The sequence below is a fragment of the Egretta garzetta genome, unplaced genomic scaffold, assembly GCF_000687185.1.
Source record: "Egretta garzetta isolate BGI_Z169 unplaced genomic scaffold, ASM68718v1 scaffold287, whole genome shotgun sequence".
NCBI lineage: Eukaryota > Metazoa > Chordata > Aves > Pelecaniformes > Ardeidae > Egretta > Egretta garzetta.
In genome coordinates this window covers 1,933,679-1,945,163 of record NW_009260435.1, presented here as the reverse complement: position 1 = coordinate 1,945,163, position 11,485 = coordinate 1,933,679, and the positions used below count along the sequence as shown (strand labels likewise).

Below are 11,485 nucleotides of genomic sequence, written 5' to 3'. Positions count from 1 at the left end.
GTCCGTGCTGCTCGCCACCCCCCCCGCCTCAAGGGAAGGTGGGAGGCATTTGGGGGCAAGGTGGATCTTCCCCCCCGCTTCGGCCTCCAGCCGGGAGAACGATGGTGGTGGGGTGGCCCCCGCGGGGGGAGGAGGCTGCCTGAACCCGTCTTGAAGCGGAGGGGTCCCCCGGGACGTGTTCCCCCCAGGGTGGCTGGCTGTCACCTCTGGTAACGTCTCACCCCTTCCAACAGCAACGGAAGGAAAGTGGCCCCCGGACTCCTCTTGTGCCACGCAAAAGCCCTGAGGGAGGAGGAAAGAGGAGGAGGGGGGAGGAAGTAAGAAAAGGAGAAGAAAATAAAAAGGGACAAGGAAGAGCTTGGACTGGAGCCAGGGGGGGTTTGAATCACAACGGTAAGTTCCTGAGCTGCACGGCTGTCTGTCTGTCTGTCTGTCTGTCTATCCATCTGGCTCAGTGAGATCCTGCTGTACCCAATCTCTAGGTCTCAAACTGCGGGGGGAGGGACAAAAGGGGGGGTGCCAGGGACAGTGACAGGCTCCATACTGCCCCCCCCCCCAAAAAAAAAAAAGAAAAAAAGGGGGGACCGTTGTTGGCGGTGCCCTGGGGCTTGTCCTCATGCCAGGGCTGAGATCAAGGCAAGGCAGGAGGGGGCAGCCCCCCCCCCCCCAGCTTTCTGTCTCTGGTAGGGATGGCTCCCTCACGTTGTCCATCTGTCTGTCCTTGCAGGAGGGGACCCTGGGCTCCCCAGGACACCTGTGCCCAGCTGGGAGACCCCCACCAACACCACCACCCAGCACTGGAGCTGGCGACCCTGGAGCGAGGGCCCGACGAAGGGAGCAGCATCGCTCTCCAGAAATACCCAGCCCCACATCCCCCTCTCTGGCATTGGGGAGCAGGCACTGGATTTTAGCTTCCTGGGACATCCAAGGGACGTTTCCTCCTCCTCCTCCTGCTTGCCCGACCAGGCAGCGCTCACCTCCTCAGCTTGCCCCATGGCCACCCCACATCTCCCCATGGCCACCAGCTGAGCCATCTCTGCAGCGTTCCCGACTCTGCATGGTGCATCCTGACCCTGCTCCTTGCTCCGAACCGGAGCCCCCCGACCTCGCAGGGAGGTGAGCGTGCGGCTGGGACTTTCTTGGAGGCAGGGCAACGTTAAGATGTTGAAAGCTCCCCGGCCGAGAGGGGCTGCGCGGACGCCAGGCCACCCGGCTAGGGGGGAGCAGGATGGACAAAGCCGTTGGGGCCAGGAATCGAGGCCGGTAGGGAAGGATGGACTCCCGGACCTTCCAGGACAGGCAGCCCAGTGAGCACCCCAGCAGCAGCAGCAATTGTAGCAGCAGCAAGAGTAATTGCGAAAGGGAAAGGATTCGGAGTCGGATGAAAATGGTGATCGGACAACTGGAAGGCATCTTACAAGAGCTCAAGGAGGTGGCCAAGGAGCTACGGGAGGTAGGAAAGCCTAGGGGTGCCATTGCATCCCTGCGCGGGTCACAATAGCCGCTGGCCCCAAATGGGTGTCCCCTGCCTCTGGGGCCAGGCTGGGGGAGCAGACCCAGCTCAGCACCTGCAACCCATCGGCCCCGGGAGGGACCTGGGGTGGCACGGCACGGCTGACATGCAAGAGGATTTTCGAAAAGAGGGGGGAGAAAAAAATAGAGAGGGTTTGCAAAATTGCTCTTGACCTTGACAGCAGGGTTTGCTCAGGGTCAGGGGGTCCGGCTGAGGCACTGGCCCTGCGGGTGCTGGTGGTGGGAGAAGCACCATGGGGTCATGCACCAGGGCTGGAGGAGCTGGTGCTGCCAGCTGTCTTGGGGAGTGTTTTCCAGGCCCCTTTCAAATCAGGGAGGTGGACAGAGAGGGGATGGTGGATCCCTCTGGCATTGTAGAGGGGACCAAAAATATGGCATCGGCCCTGGGTGCGAGAAGGGAAGGTGTCCACGGGGCAGGCTGGGGGCTGAAGCAACTGGCTGTCCCGTAGCCGGGCTGTCAGGGTCCATTGCTCCTGCAACCAAACTTATCTGAACTTTTTTCTTGGAACAAAACCCAAGCAAACCATGACTATCTGGCTTTTTTTTTTTGTTTTTTTTTTTTTTAGGGGGGTGTGATGGATTTTTTTTTTTAATTTTGATTCCTTGAAAGACATTACTTTAAGAAATAAAAATGTACATGAAATGTGTTGATGTCATAAAAATGAAATGTTTTTATGAGTTCAGAATAACCTTTCCTCTAGAAAATTCAAAAAAAAAAAAAAAAAAAAAGAAAAATATATATACACACAGAAAGTGTGGTTGTAGTTTCCTCCCAGTGCGGAGGCATGGCAGAGGCACTTTGGTGGGCAATTTATTATTTCTGTGGCTCAAATGTTTGGGTCACACATGTCCAAGGTGGAGGGGAAAGGGACCTGGATGGGGCTGGTAATTTAGGACATGTCTGCAAGTGCTGGGGGAAGGGGTGGATGGAAAGTGTGCAGTAGCCTTGAGCGTGGCAGCTTGCTTTTGCCATAGGGCAGGCGGACGTTTGCATCCTTTCCGTGGCTTGAGCTGAGCATGGTGTTACACCCAGAGCCATGCAAAACCTTGTCTCCCCCTAGGAAGGGCAGAAATTGGTGGAGGTTTTGCCATGGAGTCACCATGTAGCAGCCCTGCACGGGCTGGTGACATTTGGGTACCACCAAGAGAGCGCTGATGCAGGTGGACCAATGTCATCCTTGGTGCAGACGTCGCCACGGTCAGGGAGGTGACAGCTTCCAGCCTGAAGCATCCCTTGGGGTGCAGTGTCCTCCTCTAGGATGGCTCCACTCAGTCCAGGAGATTTTAGGGAGGCTATCCCACCAGGAAAGCCAGTGCCAGGGGGATGCCACATCCTGCCATGCCACCCCACTGGGTCCCCACAAAGGCTTGACCCGGCTGTGGCATCCCTAGAGATTTTCCTTTCTCTCATGGCTTTGCCAGTCCTCCTTGTAGCAGAAAGCAAACCCAGCCACACAAAGCTAAAAGTCCTCCCGATTCCCACAACGCCAACAGGGGAGGCCAAAACCCCTTTGACAAATCTCTGATGGATTAAAAATAGCCATGAGAGTAATAATCAGGAGGCAGAGCTTGTTTCCATTTAGCCTGAGCTCATTTCATGCTCCTCCAGGAGCTTAGAGGGGCCTTTAAAGTGAGGATGATGGCAATTGGCCCCTTTTATTGAGCCCGTGGGTTTAAGGCCTGGTTGAGGTCACCGCTATCATACAGGCATCCCTCCTGCTGAGGATGCGGAGGGATAAGGAAGACTGGGATGGGAAAATCTCTGACTGTTTCACACCTGAAGCTGGGTTGTGCTTCCCACCAAGCTTTGGGTGGCTCCGCAAGGTCCTCATCCAGCCCTTGGGGCCAGAAGGACCGCAAGCATCCCTGCAGCATCCTTGGTAGGTTGCCCAGGTCAGGTTGTACCAGCGTGTCTCAGAGCAGAGAAGATAAGGTGGCCTGAGGACACAGGGGAGGGGTAAAGGGCTCTCACCATTCCCTGGGGACATGTTTTAGGAAGCAGGCACAAAGTAGGAAGAATAACATTGGAGAGTGGAAGAGCTGAGCTGGGCACAGCAGGTCCTTGCACTTTGAGTAGCTGAGGGTAGCCAGAGGACACCCATCCCCTGCCCCTCACCCCAGGGAGACCCTGCTTTTGTGCCAGGAAGGAGGTCCATGCCCCATGAGATGGCTTCTCCAGAGGGTGCTGGGAAGTGCTGAGGCCTGGAGACTATTTTTCCATGGAGCTGGCACATCCCTAGGCACTGGTGACCTCCCAGGCTGCATCCCATAGCTGCCCTGGTAGAGCACCTCACATCATGGGACAATGCAACCAGGTCAGCACAGGGCCAGCCACGAGGTCCCCACCACGAGGTGGGTCCTAAGCTTCAACCCTTCTCAACAACTCCTACAACACACTCATCTAACTTGGCAGAAATTAGTCAAATTTATGCAAAACAGCATAAAAATCAGTAAAAGAGCAGACTCTGGAGCTAAAACACACCAGTCCAACCAGGCTAAACCAGGCTCCAGCGACTCCAGAAAAACAGACGTTTGGGTTTTCCCCAAACCAAGCAGATGTTGGGCATTAGATGCTTTGGAAATTCAACCCCTTGTCTTCTGGATCAAGCAAGCCCGATGGGAGCACGTTACGTGGCAATTTTTCAAGCCCACGCAGAAAAGTACGTGGCAGACACCAGGCTGGCAAATTGTAAGCTCTAGGATATTGGTGAAAGAGAAGTAAAAAAGTAAAGTAAGCCCTTGTGGTCGTCTACCTTGCACATAGATCTTCCTCAGCTGGAGGCAAGGGCCAGGACGTGGGGACAAGGCTGGGGACAGGCAGCCCTGCAGCCCCAGGCAGGCACTAATGGCCCTGAGCCTAAACAGGCTCATGGGTGGGGGTCCCAGGAGGGGCTGCTCAGGCTCATTAAAGCCCATTCCTGCCCGCAGGGCCCTTGTGATGTTGGTGTATTCCAGGTTCTCCTTGCAAGAGGAGCTGGGTACCAGGAATTTGCAGGTCTGGAAGAAGCAGACAGGTCATAGCCACCTTGACAAAAATAATCCCCCAAGCCATCAAAATCCCTGCGTGAGCACGAGGGCTTTCACCCATGGGCTATTCCTGCTCCAAAACCACCTGCCAGCCCCAGCACACATAAGGTTTTTCTCCAGGTTGTTCCCTGGAGGTATTTAACAGCCGGACAGACGAGGTGCTTAGGGCCAGGGTGTAGTGGTGGGATGGCAGGGTTAGGGGAATGGTTGGGCTTGGGGATCTTAAAGGGCTTTTCCAACTTCAACGATTCTGTGATTCTATGGTCCGGGGGGAGGCTTCAGTGGGGGACCCCAGCATAAGCCCCGCTCCACTGGTGCATCCATGGGGATGTGATGTGGGGCCAGACCCCAGTTCAGGCACCATTCCCAGCACCCAGGAGCAGTTCCCACCTGAAGGCTGTCATTCCAGATGTCCATTTGATTCAGAACGCTGTTTTACCAGTTCTCCTCTCCCACTCTCCCTCCCTCCCTTTTTGTGTATATAATTATTCCCCAGCACTCCACGACAGGGCTGTATTATGTGCGGGGAAAATGATTATTAAAATCTTTGACTGAAATCACACACTGGAAGTAGAAATCAGGCAGGAGGCAGGCAGGGAAGGCGCTTCCGCCAAACGCTTGCCACACTGCCTGCCCTCCCATGGGGAATAAGGGCAATGCCACAGGGAAGAAGATACCCCAGGAGGTCCCAGCCATCTCTGCTGCGAGGGTGAGCTCCTTCCCAACCCTGGGGGATCCCTTCGATGAGCACTGGAGGTCAGGAACCATCCATGGGGTATATTCAGAGGTGGGAAACAAAACCAAGTATTTGTGCAAGTCTCCCTCTGTGCAACCCCCCCAAAATCCCATGGTAAGGGTCTGATCACCCCTGCTCCCCCTGACATGGGAGCAGTGGGGTCCCACCATGCAGGGAAGCAGCACCGAAGGGTCCCCTCTGAGCCTTTGGCAGGAGGAGAATCCTCCCTGCAACCCCTTATGATAATAAATACCTTAATGATGTTGTAATCAATAGGTGATTAGCTGGGAATGCTCGGGAAAGTTCACAGTGAAAAGGCGGCTTATTATTCTAATAATAACATTATTCTAATAATAACATGTTTCAGAGATCTGCATGATGATTTTGAGCTATTTAGTGGCTGATGATCTAGAAAATGATCCCAAGATCTGTGGTACACTCATTTATAAGCATCAGCATGGGGAGGAGAGGCCCCTGTAACCCAGCTTCTCTTTGCGAGCTCCAATTAATCATTTATTCCTTATTAAATATTTACTCACCTTGCCTGCACCGGCAAGTGGTTTGAGAGATGCAGGAAGCTCCGAGAGAGTTTGGCTGTGGGGTCGTGGGGGCCCTGCCGGAGGCTTTGGGGTGGTTCTTTTCCCCCATGGAGGGAGGAATGGATGTTCGAGACAATGGCATCAAATGCCTCTGGGATGCTTTGGGAATAGGGTTGGGGATTTTTTGCCTGGGCCACGCGGTCCCATTGCACATCCCCTCAGCGTGCCAGCTGGCAGGAAAGCAGAGTGCAGGGCCAGCCGGGTAGGATCCAGCCTGGGAAAGCAGCTGTGTAGCACAGGAAGATGTTTTGGACCCCAAAAGGTGCTGCTGGAGGTGTGCAGAGGGGTGCTGGGGATGGGGACCAAGCCAGCAGCTGATGGAGCATGGGCAGGAAGCACAAAAATCCCTGCTCCTCTCCCAGCCTGTCTGGGGATGAGATGCTTTGCCCTGGGTGGGGGAAATAGTTGCATGTCGCCAGAAGGACGCACACCCCTCTCCGAAGTGAAGGCACGCTGCTTTGATCTCCCCACCCCAGACCCTCCCTTCGCCCAGCGGTACCCGCCCTGAGCACCGATCTGCTTCGCCCACCCACTTCAAAGGCCACGCCGGGATGAAGGGACTAGGCTGTTAGATCGCACCACTTTGATCCCAGCATCTTCCAGCTCCTTCCCCAGCCTCGGGAATACATGCATTACCAATTACCAGCCACGAAGCCTTTGAAGTCCCCCTCTTGTCCATCTGCCTCGTCCCTCACCCCTCCAGCATCTCCTCGAGCGTCCAGGAAGTTTAGCTCCTCGGTAGGAAACAGCATGGCCCAAATGTGGAAGCTGGAGCCACCGAGGCAGGAACCTCTGTGCTTGATTTGCAGCAAAAAAATCCCATTAAAAACAACGATGCTCCAGATGTTCAACATCTGCCTCAGGTAGGGAGGTAAACACCCAATTTGGTGCATCCAGGCTTTTATCTGTAAAGCTCCTGGCTGCCAGCAACATCCATGGGTGCAGGGACTGCACGTGGGGAGCACCCAGCACTCCCAGTCAGGCTGAATGGTGGGAGCTGTTTTTTGGGGTGAGGGTGAACTGGTTGGTGCCATGGTTTGGAGCATCCTTGCTCAATGCCTGTCTCCATGGGGTACCACAGGGATGCGGGCCCATCCCTCTGCCTCCTTCGAGTTCATCCTCGGGCTGCTCAAATCTTGTGGCTTTGGGCAAGGGCTGAGCATCCCTTGGCCACCCAGCGCCTGCTTTCAGGGGACTCAGGCACAGCAGGATGAGGCCCCTGAGTGACATCACACACGAGGTCAAGGGGAATTATTTTTGCTCTTTATTTTCCTGCTGTCAGATACCCCAGGTTTGACCAGGGATGCTCTGCTGCCACCAAAAAGGTGGCTCTTTGCAGCAAGGTGACACCTAAAGGTGATGGAGAATGGGGACACGGCCTCTCCCAGCCACCCCCACGGCACCTCCAGCACATGCTAAGGACACCCCAAGTCTCCTTGCCCGCTTAGAGGGGGGCAGAGCCACCCCAATTCACTGGGGGATAAGAGCATCACCAGGGTGTCACCCCAAACCACCAGATCCCAGGTCTGGTCCATCCCTCCCTCCCCATCGCTCTCACCCTGGCTCCCGCTGCCAGCAGTGATGGCCTCAGCTAAAAATCTTTGACAACCTCTCTCGGGAAGGAGAAAAGAGGGGTGAAAAGACCAAATCCTACTTTACATTTAAATCCTCGGTGGGTACGAAGTGTCACATAGGTATTTAACACACACACAGCCCCCGCCACCATCACCCCCCCATTTAAAATAGAAAGTGCTCCTAAAAATAGTCCCGAGCGAGCCACTGCTGATGTGACACTAATCCCCATGTGTCGTGGTGAGGACCAGGATGGGGATGAGGACCAGGATAGTGATGTGACTCCTCCTGGCACCCACCCAGCCCAAAGCGCAGCAGGTCCCTTTAATGAGGAGGAGGAGGAGAAGCAGGGACCCAGCTCGAAGCCCAGGGAGATGCTCACCCTGAACCTAGTGTTGTAATCACCGAGCCTTCACGAAAACAGAGGTGATCTCATTTTAGCTGAGGGTTTCAGCGGAATCATTTGCTGCCTTATTAAAAAATAATAATAGCCGGGTGTTTCCAGGAACAGCTCTTTTCCTGCCCTTTTTCCTAATTCTTTCTTGTCACTGAGAAAGAAGAGGTCACATAATAATTTTTTTTTTTATCTTTTCCTTGAGTTTCACCCTTTCTCCCCCAAAGAAAAGAGAAAAAAAAAGGGGGGGGGAAGACCTCTCATGGTGCATTCAGAACAGACAAAATTGCCTTTTCTAGTGTCAAGACTTTCTTGCAGATGCTGGCGCAGATGCTCCCAGCTTGGCCCCAGCACCCTTCAAAGCCAAAGCTTGAAAGATGGATAGATCCCTGTCTGTCCTCTCCGGAGGTCTTGCGTGGGTGAGGAGGCAGGAAAAATAAGTCGGAGATCATGGGTGAGGAGCTTAGGTAAAGCCCATTGCCTTCTGCTGCCTGGGATGAGAAGCGCTCAGCTCACTGTCCCCAACACCACCCAGCTTTAGGCACCCAAAATCCCTCCAGGTGACAGAGGTCCAAGGTCCATCCCCAAGGCAGGACAAGGGATAGGCTTCAACATACCTTCATGAGGACCATCCAGGACACTCACGGAGCTGGGGACAGGTCCCTGTGCAGCATGGCTCAGGAGAAGACTCCTAGCCCTAGGCTGAGCTTATGTGGGCTCCTGGGCCACGGGCCAGGTGGGGGGGGGGTGTCCCAGGTGGGGCTGATTGGGGCCGTTATGGTGTATGAGCACCCATCACCATCTGCTCATGTCTGCTGATGGGAGCGCTCCTCTCATTTCCGACCCAAACTTCACCCAGTCTCTGCTGCACCCTTTTTTCTCTGGGAAGATGGGAATTTGGCATCTTTTATTGCCAACAAGTCCAACGTGCTCCTGGGTGGCAATCCCCAGCCCTTCAACCTGCGTTCTCCTGGTGACACCAGCCAATCCCATCTCAGACAGGGTGTCCCCGTTCCCAGGTCTCCCCAGTTGCTCTGCTCCCTGTTTGCAGCCGGCAGCAAACACATGCATCCACCCCCATCACCCTCACTTGAACCGTATTGGACCCCTGTGCTCCCTGAGGTTGTGCCCCATGGAGGTGACGCTGTTTTGTCCCCCAGAGGTCCTTGTCCAGGTTGTCCCCAGGTTGTCACACAGCATTTGGTGACCCGAGAAATGGTCCTCACTGCAGTCAGAGCCTGGAGATGTCCCGCAGGGATCTGCAGCTGATTTAAAAGAGGGGGTGCTGCAAGCCTATGGCTGGATCCCCCCAACAAGCAACGGGGGGGGGGTCAGGGTCCACATCTTTTGTGCCATCTCCTTGGGAGCTTGGCAGAGCTGCATGGTCAGGGTTATCGAAAAAGTGAAATTTGGAGCTCAAATATGAGAATTTTATTAAAAATAGGTCAGCAGAGTGTAACGGAGCCACTTCAGCTGCTGGCAGCATAATCATCCCCTCGGGCTCCTGCTTTCAGATGCCCAGACATATTAAATTACCCTTAACTCTGCCCATGCCTCCTCAGCTACCGTGAGGGCTTTGCAAGGAGCCTTCCCTGCTGAGCCCTGGTTTATGGTGCATTTTTAGTGATGTAGGGTGTTGACCCAAACTGCTGTGCGCTGGCATCTAGCAAAGGAATGCAGGGACCAAGGGCAACCTGGCACTGTGGCAGCGGCTTTGGGGTGCCCACCCTTGGCCACACAACACAAAGATGGGATGGGGTGTCTGAGCCCAAGGGCTCAGTCTCCCCCAGCAAAAGTCCTCAAAAAAAGGAAGTTATGGGACCGGCAGCAATATGGCAGGGCTTTTCAGTGGCATGAGGAGAAGGAAACAAAATGTGTCTGGCAAGATATTGCCCATTGATTTGTCTTCCCCCTGTTATTTCGGGAAATTTGTGGCTGATTTCCACCAGGAAAGGACATGCAGAAGGGCAGCTGAAGAAAAAAGATGGGAAGAGAAAGGGAATAATGCAAAATAACCAGGGGAAAAAAAGATTTATGCATGGAGAAGCCACCTGGAAAAAGCTAAGCACGGGGGGGGTTTGCTCCCAAATGCTCCATGTGTGGGATGAGGGGGCCAGGGACCAGTGGGAGGGACACAACCCCGGGGTGTTGGGGGACATTGATGCCCACAGACACCCATGCTGGGGCGGGGAAGAGCACAAAATGCATCGACTGGCTGCACAAACAGGTACAAGGGGTATTGAGGGGTTTCCCCTAACCCCCCCGCTTGTCTGCCGCTGCCCACCTCCTGCTTGGCAGCGCTGGGACCGGCCAGGCCCTCTGCCAGCTCCCCCAGGGAGGGTGGGGAGGCGAGCCAGCAACCCTGCCAAAAATACGCACTTCAAACTGCCGCTGAGTTGAATTTTCGCATCGTGCTCTGCCTCCCACACAAAATAAAGCCACACACATGCGCACTCCACACACATCCATACGTGTAGAACCCCCAGCCAAGTAACACCACGATGCTCCCAGAGACACAGCAGTGGCTCCAGCCAGACGCCACAGCAGCGGGGGCTGGGTAGGATTGGGGTACCCCGGGCAGGATGAGTGCTGTGCTTGGTGCTGGGCAGCCCTTGAGCTGGACGGGATTAAAGACTTGAAGGTGGGTGATGAACCTTGTGCGTCTGAAACCTCAGCAAGGTCATTAGATGGAGCCCAAGGTCTGTGGAGCTATAGGAGGGAGCAGTCTTTCCCCCTTTTCCTTTCCCTTCCAGCCCTGTCCATGGCTTGAACCTCAGCTAGGACATCACATCTATTATTTTTAATTTTTTTAAGGCTTGTTTTATTTGTGCTCCATGTGAGGTCCATCCCCTGCATCGTGGCGGGGCCATGACCCCGTCCCCAAGCCACCACGGGTCTCAATATACTCAGCACCTTGCAAGAGATGGAGGATTGGGGACCAAGCCCACCAGCATCCCAGCCAGGGCAGGGGGTGGCAGCGCTGTCACGGCAGCTCCCGACCTTCCTGTGTTTCTCTGCATTTTGTCACACGGCCTTGGGATATTTTCCACCCCCTGCCTCAGTTTCCCTACCCACAGAGCAGCCTTTTCCCGGGGGAGGAGGTGGCGGTCACTCGTGGCTCCCCATGGATGTGTGCAAGGGACCAAGGGACACCATGTGTGCAGGGATTTGGGGTGACAGGGTTCTGGGGGACAAAGCAGACCCCAGGGCCACCCCCCATCCTGCCACACTGCCACTTGGGGGGCACCCAAGGCTTCACTGCCTGCTCAGGGCCCATAGGTGCCGTGCCGCTGGGTGGGCTTCATTCCCTGACGAGGGTCTCCCGGAGCGGCTCCACCTGGGCTGAGATGTCCCAGCTCATCACACTGGTGATGCCGGGAGGAAAGGGCAGAAATTTAGGGCTGTGGTGTTATTATGGAGCAAAAATGGGAGGCTCCCATCTGGTGGCTCCTCTCTGCCCGTCCGTACGTCTGTCTGTCTGCAGGTCGTGAGCCAGATCGACCGACTGACATCTGACTTCGAGTTCGAGCTGGAGCCGGATGACTGGACAACGGCAACGGCCAGCAGCACCTCCAGCAGCGAGAAGGGGGGAGGCGCCTTCGATCTGGGACCCCTCGATTTCGC

At 55.2% G+C, this 11,485-nt stretch overlaps 1 protein-coding gene across 1 annotated transcript in view; it reads left to right on the top strand.

Moving 5' to 3' along the window:
- The first annotated feature begins 1,273 nt into the window (after nt 1-1,273).
- Nucleotides 1,274-11,485, top strand: part of INSYN1 (inhibitory synaptic factor 1) — an 11,777-nt gene continuing 1,565 nt past the window's right edge. Inside the window, exons 1-2 of the mRNA XM_035899495.1 lie at nt 1,274-1,453; nt 11,346-11,485. The exon at nt 11,346-11,485 is cut by the window's right edge and continues 336 nt beyond it. Coding sequence (XP_035755388.1) covers nt 1,274-1,453; nt 11,346-11,485 — 320 coding nt within the window. The remainder of the gene's footprint in view (nt 1,454-11,345) is intronic.